At 45.6% G+C, this 17502-nt stretch overlaps 1 protein-coding gene across 1 annotated transcript in view; it reads right to left on the bottom strand.

Annotated features, from left to right (window-relative positions):
* Nucleotides 1-16257, bottom strand: part of LOC119162057 (annexin A4-like) — a 28018-nt gene extending 11761 nt beyond the window's left edge. The window contains exons 1-11 of the mRNA XM_075879659.1: nucleotides 16172-16257; nucleotides 15319-15513; nucleotides 10861-11312; nucleotides 8807-8860; nucleotides 7724-7802; nucleotides 7516-7610; nucleotides 6408-6612; nucleotides 3661-3740; nucleotides 3442-3498; nucleotides 1427-1616; nucleotides 776-834 (exon numbers count right to left, since the gene is read on the bottom strand). Of these exons, the coding sequence (XP_075735774.1) occupies nucleotides 776-834; nucleotides 1427-1616; nucleotides 3442-3498; nucleotides 3661-3740; nucleotides 6408-6612; nucleotides 7516-7610; nucleotides 7724-7802; nucleotides 8807-8860; nucleotides 10861-11312; nucleotides 15319-15475 (1428 nt within the window). The 5' untranslated portion in view covers nucleotides 15476-15513; nucleotides 16172-16257. The remainder of the gene's footprint in view (nucleotides 1-775; nucleotides 835-1426; nucleotides 1617-3441; nucleotides 3499-3660; nucleotides 3741-6407; nucleotides 6613-7515; nucleotides 7611-7723; nucleotides 7803-8806; nucleotides 8861-10860; nucleotides 11313-15318; nucleotides 15514-16171) is intronic.
* Between the last annotated feature and the right edge of the window lie 1245 nt (nucleotides 16258-17502).

The following is a 17502-nucleotide window of genomic DNA, read 5'->3' as shown; positions in this document are numbered from 1 at the left end:
GAAGGTTTTAGTACTCGTAGCTTCGTTAATAATGGCTGTTTTGATTGAGCTCTGGTGCCGATAATTTGCTCCAGTAGTGGTCTAATTGAAAACTGAATGTGAATGTGGACCCTCTAAAGGCTGCGAGCGCTGCCAACGAATGCTTATCGCGTAGCGAAAAAAAAAAAGGCGCTGGCAGCCTGTCATCGAGTTCACGGCCTACCGAGGAGGCGGAAGTAGGGAAGCTGCAAATGTGCGGCAGAAACTCCGCACTTTGCTCCGCCTGGTGCAGTGGCACGTGCTTTACCTTTACAGCAAACAGCTTATAGCTTTGTAATGCGTGCTGGGGCCACCGGCTCATTTGGGATGAAGTGACAGGCAGCGTGAAAGTTGGTTCGCTCGTTGCAACAGTCGCGTTTCCTTACGCTGGTGGTTTGTTGGCTTGCGCTGCAGGGCGCATGCTAAAGGACTAAGCTGTTAACCTTACTTCATACTACGTTCGAATTTAATTGTTTCACTCGCGATCACTGCTCTCCCCTATATTATCGAAACTGAAACTTTGTTTTACAGCGGCTTTAGCAGCGGTGCATTCGAGGCACGGCGTCGCCACGAAGTAGGTGCTTGACGCGTGTCCGAATAAAATACCTAGGAGGCAACAGTGAAAATTGATGATGTGGCTTCGGTTTCACATAGGAACGGACGAAGTTCTAAGAAATTGTTTTTGTCACTTTGATGAGTGAAACAAGTCGGCCTTTTGCAAGTCCTGTGACGCAAGGTAGAATGGGGAATGACTAACCTTCATACTTCGGTACAACTTTTCAGCAAAGTAGGCCGGGATGTTGTACACACACTTGACTGCAAAACAAAGAAAGAAAAAAGCAAAGACGTGCGCTTTATAAAGTGCTCCTACACCAACATAGGTTCTTTTTTATGGCATTCATTATAGCAGTGTAGGCACCGAAACCAGAGTTAGTTGAGTTATGGTGAATGGGTTAAGGGAACTTAATGTAAAATGTAAACTGAATCAAATCACATAAAAATAAGGTTAATTTCGAATGACTGAAATAAGAATACGTGTTAATTAACAATGTACGTGCAAGCAAATCAAATTTGAGTTTAGAGTGAAGTATTGAAAGGCATCAGCATTGCCAAAACTTCAAATTGAACTAATGGGAAATGAGGAATAGAATATTGAAGTGAATGAAGGGGAATAAAATGTGTAGCGCCCATGGCGATGGTTAAGCGACCGAAGAAGTAGTGGGCAGTAGAAATGCAGCAGACTTAGAAAGCCAAGGTAACTTATTAGAGCGTCATAATAGTGTGGCTTTCACCTGTGCACTTGACACCAACTTAGCTAAAAATAATTTTCTTTATTCTTTGCGGCCCTTCTCATAGCAACATCTATAAGTCCGACGCGTACACATATATATAGATGTTGACGACTCACCGATGGCGAGAAAACCCTTGCGCAGGTCTCCGCTCATTTCTTTATTGATTGCCTCGATGATGGTTTGGTTTGTAATTGCGTTGTACTCGCGAAAGATGAGCAGCAGTTGGTCGTAGCTCTCGTTGGCCAGGATCTGGTTGAACACCGACTCGTCGGTGCCCCAACGCTGGACTCCAGCTTGCTGCAAATGCTGCCGGACCACGAAGTGAGGAGAACGGTTATTTGCGAAAAAAAAACAGATTTTGCGTGCCGTGAGGCGACGCCTCTTGTGTTCTAGGCAGCGCACTGAGAAACTAATTAAAATGCGATGGAGGCAGGATGTTCTACAAATGTCAAATTATTTGCCAACATGCGCTTATGGGCAGTAAAGAGAAGAGCCTTCGGTGCCTTTAAGTTTGCAAAAACGTTTTTCTTATACTTTGTTCGCTGATGTCGCAACGTGACAACCAAATATTTCAAACTGGGTACCTGCGATTCTACAAAGTTTTATGCTCTCCCTTTCGTGACTGCAGCACTCGTGTCCTTCATTTGACAGTGCAGTGCGCGCCACCTGCACTGTATACACTCCTGAAGGCTCGTTGTCAAAGTTCATGCCTGCATTCCTTGCGCTGTGAAATGCAATAGCATAATAACTGATAACATACCATAACAAAAAACATAATGCAATTATGAGACGTCACAGTGGAGTGCTGCGAATAATTTCGATCATTTGGGGCTCTTTAACGCGCACGTAAATCTAAATGCACAGGCCTCGAGCATTTACAACTCCGTCGAAAATGCGGCTGTCATGGCAGGGATTCGATCGGGCAGTGAAATATTGAATTAATATTGCTCTCAATGATCATTGCTAGTGTAGAGTATTGTACCCCGTGTTTGCCTTCAGAACGTCGCTATTGGAGATGAAAAAGCTTCAGCGCAGAAGTATATAAAGCTTCAATTAAAATACTGAACCACAAGCACTAAGAACTCAGAAGCACTTTTTTTTGCAAAAATAGTGATTAACAACGCAAACGACAGGAGGGAATAGAAGAGACGAAACACGAGCGCTCTGTCTCATCTCTTCTATTCCCTCATGTCGTTTGCGCTGTTAAGCACTCCTTATCATGTCATACCAACACACCCAATCCTACTGTTTATTTTTTGCAACTTATCTGTGCGTAAGCTTCTTCACATGCGGGAAATTCACGGGGCTGAGTGGTAATGTCACGTGCGATGTCACAATACAGCTACAATTTGAAATTTCAAAAAAAGGTTTCTTCCACCGTTCCCTAAGTACCGCTATTTTGCCAGTGTACAGTGTCAATTTTTATTAAAAGGAGCACGGGAGTGCATGGCCTGCGCGCTCCGGCGGCTGCTGGATTACGAGCCCCTCCTCCTTCAAGGTGATTACGCGAGAGCTGGTAATCGCCTTGAAAGCGGAGGGGGTCGCAATCTCGCTGCTGGCTCCATATCAGCAACGAATGGTTGTTTTGCTCGTCGCGAGATAACGCGAAAAGAGACTGTGGTTGATATCACTACCGCTTGAACGCGCTGCCAGCAGCCGCCGGAGCGTGCAAGCCACGCGTCACCGTGTTCCCTTCCGTAAAAAATGGACACTATACATCTATGGCTAGCCCGTGTTACCAATGCAGCTCCGTGTCACGGTTCTACTTTGCCAGCACTTTTTTGCCAGCATCCTTGCGGCCAGAACCAGAGTCGACAGAGATGTAATGCTCAACCAGTGACGTCATCCATGACGTTCCGGCTTAGGGCACGTGTCTATTTTGCATATTAAGGTGACCAAAGTTACGCCACTGCGCTTTTTAGGATATTAAAACGTGCTACGGGTAATCGTACCACTGGCAGGTGCGCAACCAACCATTCGACGCAATATTATTGCAGTATCGATGCGTGTCTGAGAAATATCAGGTAGCCTGCATAATAAATGCGTCCTCATAATTTAGGCATCGGAAAACATGAGCATGGCACCAAAAGCAGCCAGAAGAATGTGGGATATCAAAACGTTGTATTCTTACCAGAGCATCATTCCTCGCACGAACGGGGTCTGGAGGACTGCCTTCTTGACGACTCGCCTGTAAAGGAAGCGACCAGCTCGTATATACATTAGACTGTCGCACGACGATACTAAATGACTTGTACAGATAGTTGGAGGCATCAAAACCTTCATACAGTTGAAAAACTTTGCGCCCTTTAACTTCACCCTTATTCTACTCGTAACCAGTCTTGGAACTCACGTTACACATGGAGACCAGAAGTCTTCGGAAGTGACCCGAGGTTTCGCTTCTGATGTCGTCCTCCAGGTCTCTTGAGAATACTGCATAGTACAGCGGCGCAATCCTTAACTTAAGTATGGCAGGGCACCATATTTACTATTGACCGCTGGTGAACAGCCGCAAAAAACGGGAATACTGTAATATTTAGCCGCATGAAATATAATGTGACGGTCACGGCATGTTGCGCGCATACTCTCCACTACGCACAGTAAATGGCTTAAACTTAACCTACCTCTCCGACTTCTCCCACAATGATTCATATTGCTAATTTCGGGCTGTCGATATGCGGCTAGTAGTTCTCCGATTACGCATATACGAAGGCTAGCGTTGTGCGTTTAGTTCAAACTTGTAATCAGTAACAATATGAGTATTTTGGTAATTATTCAACTAAATTTGACTCTGTAACTCTTCACTATAACTTGGTTACTTATTTCTGTTATCACTTACAGGTAGCCGGTAACTATATATGAAGTACAAATTCATTTAGTGGTCGCATTTATTTCAGTTCATTTGTTACACCTTAAGCGCCAAAACGCATTACATAAGGGGGGGGGGGGCATACACAGGTTTTTAAACAGTAAAATACATTAATTGGTAACAAATCAAATCAAACAAAATAAAGAGAACGAATAAACGTAGAATTGCGTATGTACACAAGGAAAAACTCAGCATCCCTTAGGCGCATATTAGAAAAAATAGGAGATGCCCAGGTTTCGCAAAGTAACATAACTGTAATTAGGAACAAAAACAAAACAAAAGAGAAACAAATGTAATGTTGTGTACACAAGACAATTCATCATTCTATCGTAGGCACTTATTGCTGCACAATAAGGCAGGTTAGTTTTTCGCAAAATTTTTCTTGATCTGAACAGGAAGAAGTAATGGCGTTAGGTACAGCGTGTTCCATAAGGTGATTGCGTGTGGAAAAAAGGAGTTATTTATCGTAGCTGTCCGACCACTTATGTGTGCAATGGTAAATGTGTGAGCCTATCTCGATGATGTTCGTACAGGTGGCGCCAACAACAGCAGTGTGCCCGTAATCACGGAACTCTGCGCCTTCATATGCTAGCATGTTTCATCCGAAGTACCTTCGAATCTGTTTGTTATCAATGACAGGATGAGTGGCCTGACTTGTCCGCACGGCATTTGGCATTTCACAATGCTTTCGCTTTTATCTGTCGCCATCGCATAGCCCGTAATGTCTGTTTTGCAAATTGGCCACCCGTGCACCAGCCTTTGCGACGTCAATCGAAGTTGTTTGTGCCACAGACATACATGACACGGAGAACATGCAGTCCACGACACAGCGTAAGCCCACCCGTACGTTTTACGAGAAGCCGGTACGAGACGCTGATGCATACGTAACTGCAACTGCAACAGTTTTTGCTTTTTTTTACGAGCTCCTCGTACATATGGTAGGAGTTCATTTGTATTTCTTAAAGGCCCCGCACACGTATAGCGTAAGATTCAAGGTAATAGGGAGTTTTAGAATACCGCACCGCGAGCTTTTGCGGTGCGGTCGCTGCCACTGCGCATGCGTCGTAACGCGAGTCGGCGTTCGCGGACCACACGTAGAAAATCCGAAATTGCGTGTGGTGATGGCGGCCCGCATGTGGCCCGCAAGCGCTGGTTTCGAGGCTACGGTGTCGCTGTGCGTTGTGGTTCGCAGCAGGCCAAACGCTGTTTTAAAACTCATATGGCGCCCGCTACGCCCGCTACACCCACAGCGCTTGCAAACGGTATTCTAAAACTCCCTATTAAGCTCTTGCGTGTGGGGCCCATGGTGCGAGCTGTGTGGCAATAAGGGCACAAAAATAGTAAATAAGCCAAAGTACAAGTTTGGTTTGTGGGTATAACCCCAGTTTAAGCAGTTCTCTTTGAATCGATCTCATGTCAGATAAGGTAATAAAAAGTTCGGCTAGTTGGTGTTGGTTCATCTTATAATAACGTTTTGAGATTAAAAAAGAACGACGCAAACGTCTAAGTGTACATGGACAGCGCTGACTCTCAAAGAACATTGAATGCGCGAAGCGCAAACACTTAAGTGCGTGTGCATGTTCCAGAGGAATAGAAAAAAAAACGAAAGAAAAGGAAAATTGAAGGAAAGGCTATCTGGTCACTCCTCGGGCGTGTGTTAAAGAAAGCCGATTTCTTTACAGTTTAAGGATGTCGAAAGCTGGCTTGCGCGTTTCTCGCTGCTCTAGCGAGTATAACATATGTTTCCTATATTATAGTTGTGTTGCTGGCGCTGCGTTAGTCCAAGATGATGATTTACCTCGACTTGCACAGTAGAAAACGCACAAAACGAAAGTAAATCAATTGATCACGCACGTTCGTCACAAGACATACTGTGTGACTTCATGGCACAGCAGCGAAGCACACAATTCACAGCTGATGCAGCTCGTGTACGGACCAAGCGAGAGCTTATTTCCGCACGACGTCACATAAACTGACTGCTGTCGCTACGAATTGTGCCGTTAGGACGGGAAACGCTATAGGAGATACTGACACGCTTCGTCTTTTTCTGTAAGAGGCTTTTTGGACGCCCTTCAAAGTGCCCTATTACGAATCGATGCCGTTCATGAACCGACAAGTATATATAGCGCAGTGATGACACAAATGCTGTGATTACGATCGGCCAAGTTTTGAAGCCTGCATGGTGTACCGTGACTTTCTGGGTACGTATACTTTTTCTCTCAATAGCTCACTTTCGTGGTAGTTTTGCTTGATCCTCCTTATATCGTCGTTGCTGCGCGTGCACAGGATCTCCACGAGGCAGTCTTCGTCAGTGCCCAGACCTTTCATGGCGGCGCGCAGCTCTCGGGCCAGGTACTCGTGCATGGGATACAGTAGGCCCACCATTATGAGCTCCAAGTTGCTACGAAGCTCAGATTTGATGTCCCTGATCAGGTCCTGCGACGTGACGCATTTGGAAAAAAAAAGATAGTCTTGCATAATGAATCGTAGCTCGGGTTTGAGTCCAGAGACGAGCTAAGGGCTGCGTAGACATGTTCTGCGTGAGCGCATAACAGCGTGAACAACCACTGTTGCGCTTCCACGTTCTGCCGCTTCGATGAATCATATTGTGAGGCCAATATCTAATTATGTATATATTTGAGCAGGCACTGGCACAACTTGAATGCAATCGCTAACGAACAAAGGTATAACGAGTGTAACACCTGTGTTGCATATGAAAGCGAAAGTGTGGCGGCATTCGAGTAAAACAATCGATCCGAAAGGTGTACAGTACTTACCGATTGAAACAGGACAATTAAGGGCTAATGAACGCACGCACTTTTGTTTCCAGCGTCTTCAGTTCGGGTCACATTGGCGTGATCTTGATTTGAACATGTAGATAAGAGCCAACATTATTTTTTCAGACCGTTGTGACATGACATGGTTGCCTAAAGCAATCGTGCGTAAAGTCGTTATACTAAAAGCTTCCTGTCGCGTTTTGATCCGCGAGCACTCTACAAGTCTGGCAATAAATGAAGCATTTGAACTCTATTCGAGCACTTTTGTCTTCATATCTTCAAAGGTGTGAAAACTGTTGTTCGACTTCATGTGCTTCTGCGACTACACAATTTTGGCATCTGCGCTCCTGCCACGCAATATCACCTTTGGTAATACGACTTCTTGCCCAACTTTTCTAAGCAGTGTCAAGCACTGGCGTACAACTCTGCACAGATGCCTGACTGTCAAGCAGAATACCTGGGTTCGAATGCCTGGATTCGATTCAATGAATCGGCGAAACATACACACCCAAGGCTTCAGCCTTAAAACGCATGCACATGAAAGAATGCCAAAAGCACTTACTCGGCCAAACATCTGCTTGTATGTGGTAACAATCTCAAGCCTCTGCTCGGAAGTCCGTGTGCAGAGGATGTTGATGATGGCGTCTTCATCTGTACCTAATAAGAAAAGGATGTGGGATCAGACAGTAATGAAGGGCTGCTCGCGGAAATTTTGATCTGTGTTTCAGGTACACTGCAAGCGGTGCTGATGAATACTGATGTGAGCATACCCCATCCTTTCATAGCTTTCCTCAGTGCCTGGGCGTCTTGCTTTGCATCAAAATTTCGGTACGGCCTCAGTGTTCCTTGCTGGCGAAAGCAAAAAAAAAATAACAAGTCAAACATGAAATGTTCCAATTATTGGTAATAAACTTTTCTAAATGGCAAAATTGCTACGGAGTGCGTCATCGGCTGCAATTGAATAACTCCGCTTCCTCAGAAAAAAAGCTTTTGAAGAAATTACACCGATCTCCCACTAAAGTGAATCATGTGGGGATGCGAAGCAGTGCTGGTGTTCACGTGTGTTTTATTTTTATGTTTCTGTTTGTTTCGCTTGTATGTGGAGTTGCGTATATGTTGTGTACCGCTTATATTACCCCCTCGTATTTGGGTGAATTACCTTGTGTGTGCCGTAAAGTGAACACCCAGCGCTGCTAAGAGAGTGCAACGGCGCGAGAGCACGCAGCCCTACATGCGAGCGAACAGCTGTGGCGGAAACATAAACGGGAGAGGAGCAACGAAGCGGAGGCAGCGCTCTGCCACCTCCTCCCACACCTCTGTACCCTCTCCATTGCCCCACTCTCCCTCTCTTCGCTTGAGCGCAAAGAAAGTGGAGAGGGGGACAGTTGGCGCATGCGCAGTGAGGGAGCGGCTGGTCGCCGACGGACGAACACAGCCCTGAGCATAAGCGACTTCGCATCTAAAATCTCCAGGCATACCACTCATCGAAGCTACATGTGGTTTCTCTGTTTTGTATCTTTTCAAAGTCACATGACCATACTCACTTTGAGCAATGCAGCTTATGTGCAACCTCTAGAACCTTTAAAATGTTTGCTACATGATCTACCATTACGTCGTCATCACCCTGTATTTCTCGATCGCTTCTCTTTCGCACGATTCACCTGTGCCAGACATTTAAGCTCTGCTGACGCAACAGAATAGTTACTTTATATGGTGGTAGTGTGTCAATAAGTATATGGTCTCTGTAACCGAACACAGCTTCTAAAACAGGGGAACGCAAACGTGCGCCTCATTCGAGATTTTGTCCCAATGGGTGGTGGAAATGAAGTAATAATATTCGCTGGGGTACTTACGTTGAACCTGTTGCCTCCTCCCGCTCCACTTGGCGCTCCGTCATAGCTGGAAGACTGAGAATAAAATAAATGTTAAATATTCACAACATTGAGTACTCCAGCGATGACAAGGAGCGGTACGAAATATGAATAAAGGACTACCGTATGAGGATTTTCGAACGACGGAGTGAAAGCTGTCAGGAAAAAGTGTTTGAATATTGTGACGAATGTTCCTGTTCACTCACATACTTGCATCAGTATACCCGTTCGTCTTTTATGGAGGACTGACTTGGCATCTATATAACTCTCTTTAAAATTTGGAATGGAATTTGAAGGTCTGTTTTTTTATTTGTTAGATAAAAGCGTAATTAGAACAGACAAGAAAGCCGAGGACGGTATAGGGGATGCTATTTGTAGTAATTATGATGCAATCGTGAAGGAAGTAGAAATGACGAAAATATATCTTGCCTCTGGCAGGCATCGCACCCGCGACCTTCGAAAAACGCGTCCGATATGCTTTCCGCCTACTAGCAACACGTGTTTCGTCACGCCAGCATCCAGAAAAAGAGTACTCCATACTCGCGGTCATGGGTACTAGCGGCCCTGACACTCCCAGGTTTCAATGCACACACATACCCCATGAAGTGGACGGATGTATGGCCGCCAATGTAGCTCAATAAGTAGAACACCGAACGTGTTATTCGAAGGTCGCGGGCGCGATTCCTGCCAGCGGCAAGTTATCTTTTTGTCCGATTCCCTTTTAAATCATGATTACTAGAAATAACATCTCTTATACTACCCTACGTTATCGTTTCTTTAAGTATACATATTAACTACTTTATTGGAAATCATTTACTCCCTTCCGGGGAGTTCTCTTGTGAGTCAGGAATAACCGAAATGAGTGACGGGTACACATAAGTTGACTTCTTTTTTGCTTAGAGTGAATATATGAACCTAAATGTGGGAACTTCAAAGCTCCGCTCACATCCAACACTGTGCATCTCTATAGCTACCTCGGCTTCCGTGCTATTTGCATTGCGATTGTATAAAAGTCTGGTACATACTATTTATGTGTCGCCATGACAATATAGCCTTGAGAGACACCTACAAAATTATTTTGCCCGTGGTATGTTCTTGAACATGAGCCTCAAACATGGTATACGAGCACTGGCTCTTGCATTCTGCCTCATTTAAATGTGGCCGCCGGGAACACTACCAGAACACAGTACGTCGAAAGGCACTATAGCTACTGCGTGAACCGCCATACTAACAATAGTGAATGTTCAATGCTTTAGTAAGTTTAACAGAGTCTATCGCCTACCTATGTGAAGTATTTGTGCAGATTTGTATCACACACTGCCCACGGAGCAAAATAAGCTCATGGAAATGGTCAATTGAAAAAAATTGTAATACCAATAAATGTGAACAAGCATTCTGAAGACTGGTGAATTATGTTTTTTAACGGATTGCCGACTGTTGGGTGAAATATTTGAGGAGGATTTCTCTATGCATCCTGTTATCAGTTCACCGCCCCCAACGCCTCCGAACAATTAACTAGCTCGACTGCGTATTTTCTACAAACTTGCCTTGTATTCTTTAAAAACTAAGCATGAAATTTCCGGTTGATCGGCACTCTCATCATTCAGCGTCGTTTAATTCCCGCTCGGACAATCTTCTGTCACTTGTGGGCTGTGAAACAGACGCAAGTTGGCCGAATGTTGATTTTATACAAAGCTTGCAGACTGCCTTGTATTTGTAAAGAACCGAAAACTAATACTCTGCTTTTTGTAGGAAAGAAGGTGAACATCACCCAGGAATGCTATTGCTTCAACGAAACTAAATGATAACTGCGCAAACTTATGGCGCTAAAACCTGCCACTGCTGTACAGAACACTTTATGTGAACGTTTTCCTGGGAGAGGTGGTGCCTACTTTCACTAAACACTTTATTAATGGCGTAATGCTTGCAACATGACAAAAGAAATATAGAATAGATAAAAGAGCTCTATAACTCTTCTCTCGCTTTGTTTTTTCATCATATTTCGAGCAATGCGCCAGGAAAATCTGCGTGCTCACCGGTCCGGGGCCGTAACTGGTGTTTGATCCACCGCGGCTGGGGCCTCCGTCGTAACTGCCGCTGCGATCGCTGGCGTAACCGCCGTCCCGTCCACCCCTATCACTATAACCGGTCCCGTGTCCACTGTAGCCGCCTTGGGGAGGTGGTGGATAGGCGCCAGAGGCTGGTGGTGCGTTGTACGGCCCTGGCGGGTATTCGCTAGATGACTGCCGGCTCGGTGGTCTTCCGTATGGTGGAGGCGGCGGTCCGAAGGATGTATTAGAACCAGAGCTGTAAGGGGACGGTGGAGGAGGACCGTATTGATCCGCAGAGGGTCCATAGCCTCTGTCAGGTTGAGGCATGCCTCCGGGCTGTGGCATACCGCCTGGTTGTGGCATACCGCCTGGTTGTGGCATACCACCACCATAACCCGGCCCATTCCGTGGAGGGCCGCTCGGTGGTTGATCGTATCCTAGAAATCGGAGAAATATCGCGCCCTACTGAATGGCGGGGGCGTGTCAAAGTCTTGAGGCTGCCTACAATAAAGCATGAAGCACAGCGCGGTTCTGGCGAGCCAAGGAGCGATGTGCACCCCGCCGCGGTGGTCTAGTGGCTAAGGTACTCGGCTGCTGACCCGCTGGTCGCGGGTTCGATTCCCGGCTGCGGCGGCTGCATTTCCGATGGAGGCGGAAATGTTGTAGGCCCGTGTGCTCAGATTTGGGCGCACGTTAAAGAACCCCAGGTGGTCGAAATTTCCGGAGCCCTCCACTACGGCGTCTCTCATAATCATATGGTGGTTTTGGGACGTTAAACCCCACAAATCAATCAATAAATCAAGGAGCGATGTGCAAATAAATAAGGACAACAATCATTTTCGGCGCTTTATATACCATAACCTCGACATGATTATGAGGGATGCCGTAGGGCTCCAGAAATTTCGGAAAACCTTGCGTCCTTTAGCCGGTACCTAGATATACGTACGCAGGCTTCTAGCCTGTCGGCTCTATCAAAATGCTGTCACCGCGGAGAGGATTCCATCCTATGGCCATCAGATCATCAGTCGAGTACCATGACCACTAGACCGCCTTGGCGCCTATGCGCAAAGAGATCCTAAGTGGAGGTTAATCATAAGTGTTCTAAGGCGTTTATTTGACTAACCAGTATTACTTTAAAACTTCTATGAGTCAGTTTCACAACTGACTTTGAGGCTGTCCATCGTGCTGGAGCAGTGGTGACGATGGTCGGCTTCAGACCCAAAAGTCACGGGCTTGATCCCGGCCACGGCGGTCGCATCTTCAAGGAGGCTAAATGGTATAGGTGATCGTGTACTCTGCATTGTCAGTGCTCTTTAAAAAAACCCAGATGCTCAGAATTTCTGGAGCCCTGTAGTATAGACTGCCTCAACCACATTAGGGTTTGGACACATTGTACCCCATGACATTCACGCGATGGCGTCAAAGAGTTCGTCCTACAAAATTTTTGGCGTCACCATTGTCATCGTTGGTAGTGAGCAATAAAATCATCATCTTGTCCATGACCAAAAATACGGAAATATGTGAATAAAACAAATAACAATTTCCAGGTCTGAGTGAGGAATGAACTCAGGCTGTCTATGTAGCAAGCAAGTGTTCTACCACAAACGCACAATATTTGTTGAAATTGCTATGAAAAAAAAACACTATATGAGTTTCATGTAGTAAAAGCAGTCTTCATAGGCGCCAGGCATCGAAAGACGTGATTTCAGCAATGAGCGGCTGTTTTAAAGGCCCACTCATTATTAAGTGCTCAGGCATATTTATTCATCATGAGAAGCAGAACCATCAACTAAGTGAAAAGCTGCGTATATAGGTTCGCGTGTTGCTCTACAAAAAAAAATAATTTTGGCGTAGTGCGCACTTAACAACTGCGCTTACAGTAGGCATTTAACAATACAATGATACTTTGAAACAGCCAATTTTGTGTGCTCAGCCATTCGTTTCCTTATGTAAACCAGGGGACATAGCATTATGTAAACTGTTTCGTTATATAAACCAGGCGGCATAGGAATACGGCTGGTGCTATTAAATGTTGAAAATTTTTATATTTGAAACTTGAATTTTATCATGAAATAAGAGCACGTTACGAGGGTAGGTAAAAGATGTTCGAACAGCTTGGGGGGCCCTGACTACCTAGAACACTTGATAGTAAAGAAGCGTGCGGCTAAGTGAGTACAATCTACTGATACAACCTCCTATGTTTCATGCTAAAGACGCATTCGTTTAAACATGGTTACTTTTGAGCATAGTGTTTCCATGCTTCCAAACTGAGTCTCCGTAAATGCTACGTTTGTTACTACGTCCACTTGAATATACTGTATTAAAAGTACACACGCTTTGCCGAGAACGTATTCCCCCGGGAAGTGTTCAAATGGTGGTACGTAAGACTGCGTTGCCTCCCTCGTGTCCATGCACGCAACATCCTCTCAATGTATTCTATCGCATTGAAGTAGCTGCCGTGATACTTGCGTTGTAACAAGTGTCTCTTGATCATAAATTAGTGACAATCACAGCAAAGTGGCATTTTTCGACAGTCCCGATCTTCGGAATATATACCGGCTGCACAAAAAAAAAGGTGCTACGCAAACTCCCAGTTGTGACTCATGGAATAACCATCCCCACTGCATTGAAAATGAACTGTACTTGTTCGACAAGAGACCGCTGAGACGTGGGCTGGCTTAGTCCTCCGTCGGTCACTTTCGGGAAACAAAACTCGCGTCGAACTCACAAACTTCTTTTTCTTAAGCGTACCCGCCGTGCACGGTGGTCTAGTGGTTATGGTGCTCGACTGCTGACCCGCAGGGGGATCGACTCCCGACTGTGGCAACTACATTTTCAACAGAGGTGAAAATTCCTAAGGCTTGGTTGCTTAGATCTGTGTTTAAGAGACAAGAAGAGAGCAGTGTGGATCGGGGAACAAACCGGGATAAGGATATTATAGTTGAAATCAATAAGATGAAATGGACATTGGCTTGGCATGTAGCGCGTAGACAGGATAACCGCTGGTCATTAAGGGTAACTAACTGGATTCCCAGAGAAAGGAAGCGGGTTAGGGGGAGACAGAAGGTTAGGTGGGCAGATGAGATTAAGAAGTTTGTGGGTATAAATTGGCAGCAGCAAGCACAGGACCGAGTTGATTGGCGGAACACCGGATAGTTCTTTGTCCTGCAGTGGACGTAGTCAGGCTGATCTGATGATGATGAAAGACTCCAGGTGATCCAGAGCCTTCCACTGCGGCGTCATCGTATCCCGGTTTCGGGACCTGATACCCCAGCATTTTTATCTACTTTCAAAAGTTGTTTTTTCTATCGGTAAGCCGGCTTCGCTAAATATGTCGTACATTGTGGTTCGCTTGAACGACCTTTTGGCAATAGTTTTATCGAATGTTTGGATACATGTGCATCTCTCTCTTTCTCTCTCTCTCTCTCTCTGTGTGTGTGTGTGTGTGTGTGCGTGTGCGTGTGCGTGTGCGTGTGCGTGTGCGCGTGCGCGTGCGCGTGTGCGTGTGCGTGTGCGTGTGCGTGTGCGTGTGCGTGTGCGTGTGTGTGTGTGTGTGTGTGTGTGTGTCAAAGAAAAACTTTACAGTTAGGAAACCAAGAACTAGAAATTGTTTTTAAAGTCGACACAAAAACTTCAAGGACGCTTGAGCTCTGCCTTCAATGGTACAACGCCATAGCGTAATCGGGTCCCATTCGCAGCCCCTTAATTGCTATCCTGACTTCGGTTCTTGGTGTGCATACAGCTCTACCATGCCACAAGAAAAAGAACGTCAGTGCACCTGTTTACCTGTTTCGTGGTATATTGGAATGACTACTGCAGATACATTTGCCAAGTTTCCAGTATGCCACAAAACATTTGCACATTGGCCAAGCAACTACTTTGCTTCTGCAAGGCAGCACGCGTACCTGCGCAGCTGAACGCTTCATTGATGCTGTTTGTGATAATGGCGGCTAATTATGCTTGTGTGCATTGTAACTGGTGCGCTTTTTAACAAACCTTTTATTTAGCATTTAAATAACTCGACTCATAGTGTGAGTCTGTACTTCTGCCTCACAATATTAGAGGCAAGATCACACCTCGCGCTATAAACAGAAGCACATACATGAGTTAGGTCTACCACAGAGACATTGCTCGTCTACCACAGAGACGCAAGACTTCTGTGTTAGAAGCAGATCTCCTGGGATCTATTTCCGATTGAACCAAGGATTTCTTGAATTTCCTCATTAGCACCCCTCTCAAACTTTCTCTCAGGGACAATGATTTTCCGTTCACAGCCAACGATACCAAAACTGCAATTTTCATGAAAAGTGCTCTTTAACGCTCTCGTGTTAACACACGACGTAGTCGCAGTTCCTTTATTTCTGCGGCATTTTTTTCTTCTACGGCGCGGGTAAACTAAACGTAATCGCTGGTAATATTGCGATCAAATAAGAACGGGTATACCTCCTTGTGGACCGTATCCGCCTCCGGGGGCAGGCGGGTAACCTGGGGCTCCTCCTCCGGGTGGTGCGGGGTAGCCAGTGGAGTCGCTGCTGTAGCGACGTGGAGGTGGTGGTGGAGGGTAGCCTCCCTGCTGCTGGTTGCTGCCAGGGTAGCTCATCTCTCCAGCGGTACCACCCTACTTCCTCCACTGAGCCTCTGCACGAAGCATATATCCGCACTTCATGAGCACGAACGTCCTCCAGGGTGAGGTTACCGCTCGAAGAACCAGATGCCACAAACGGTGTGCATACGCGTCTCTTGACGATGCTTTGCGGTGATGACTACCATTACCAACAAACTTCTTACGATTCATGGAAAATCGTTCCTTGGTCTTTATTCACCGCAATACGTGGCTTAGTAGATGGCTAAAACCATTCACCTGCTGAGCACGAAGTCGCCGATTGCATTGGTACTGAGGTGATCAAATTACGAGGGCAGCTTAAAGAAACAAATTTCACGGTAAATTAGCTCTGTGTCCACATTAGCGGCCTTCATGCATCCGAACTGAACCACAAGCTAAGTGCAGCATCTCTGAAACAGTCACTGTGCACCTCTCGCACGTCAAACACATCTCCATAAATCGTTGCGCGTCCAAGACTTTTGTTGAAGCAATGCACTAGGCATAAGCTCAGAATGACGCTAAGCTTGCAACGACGCAGACGTATACTGAGACCAGCACACGATGGTTTCGACATTAAAAGCCTGAAGTCAGTGTTATAGCCGCAATCTCAAAAGCACCAATCTCGGCATTAGCCACTTCGTTTTTCTGTTCATGGCTTGATAGAACTGAAAGATCGACGTAGCCTGTACTCACCGGAGAAGAGCAAATTTGCGGCCGGTTTCCGGCGGATGATGGCGGCCGAATTTCACTGGCACCACGCCCAGCGCGCGCTACGTGCCACGCGTGTGCCCCTGACAGTTGTAGCACCACTTGAAAAGCAAAGAAGAAAACAAAGTACAAGTATGCTATCTTTTCGAAATTGTCGATACGATGCCGAAGTGTGTTCTTTTTTACAGTTCACTTGCTGTTTCGTTTTTGTGTGCTATGCTTTCTTTAATTGTGAGAAGCACCCCCAAATGAATCGTAAAACAATCAAACATGATCAGAACACCGAAATGTAGAACGAGACTAACATGAGACGAAGAAGAAGAGCCAAGTAATGCGATCTAATTTTTCGAGATGATGATGATAATAAGGGCCTAAACGAATGGCTCTCACCCACTCTCGGGGATTGGCCAAGAAACGATTATTTAGAGAGTGGTTCACATAAACATTATTTTTCTTTTTCTTCTCATTTTTTTGAAATGATTGCTAAGGTTATCGAAATCAAGCATATTCAAAAACCTTTGTCTTCCTGTTTTTTTCCTGCGAAATAAACTACTACTTTATTTCAAAACTATCTATTGCTAAACATTTTGACATCTTAAACAAACTCTTGCACACCGCAAGGCACCGCTCCTTTAATGGCTGACCACCCATGGTGCTTCGCACCAAGTTAAAAGGGTCAATCAATCAATTTAGGCTACCAGACTGGGTTATAGCCACATAAGCTTTTAGGAGGCTGTCACGGCAGTTTGATACGGCAAAAGAAAACAGTTCAATATTCACAGTAACTAAATTCAGTTTGTTTTTTGGTAATTTCCTTTGCGATCCAAGTGGTGTACAGTTGTTAGGAGGTGTGTTCTTTATTTTTGTTACCCTTCTATTTGTTTTTTTTCAGTAATGAGTTACTGAAAAACTACACTTCGAAACCCGCCTTCAAGGACCCATTCACCTTTATACAAACTTTATTGTGCCCGGCAATCACCAGACATTTCAACCCCGCTTGCACGGCGAAAAGCCCTCACTGTCAGGGAAATCTCTGTGACACTTTCCACGTGGTTTGAGCGTGCCAAAGCCAAAAACACTCTTAACCCCACCCCTATAGTTAACGCTTTCTGGGAGTACTGGGAGGCAGCTCGCTTCTAACGGGCCATGGTGGAGCGGGCCACGGCCGATGCCAATGGGCTCCCGTAGAGGGGAACCCACCAAGTATTTACACGAGTCGGCCCCTTAAGGACCTCAACCCGCGCTCCCTGTCTATTTATGAATAAATGTTTCCCAGTCAGTCAGTCCGAGGACCTGGAAAATCAACGACGCCTCGC

Source organism: Rhipicephalus microplus, chromosome X (genome assembly GCF_043290135.1).
Source record: "Rhipicephalus microplus isolate Deutch F79 chromosome X, USDA_Rmic, whole genome shotgun sequence".
NCBI lineage: Eukaryota > Metazoa > Arthropoda > Arachnida > Ixodida > Ixodidae > Rhipicephalus > Rhipicephalus microplus.
Note: the sequence above shows the minus strand (reverse complement) of the source record. Positions and strands in the feature narration are given on the sequence as shown.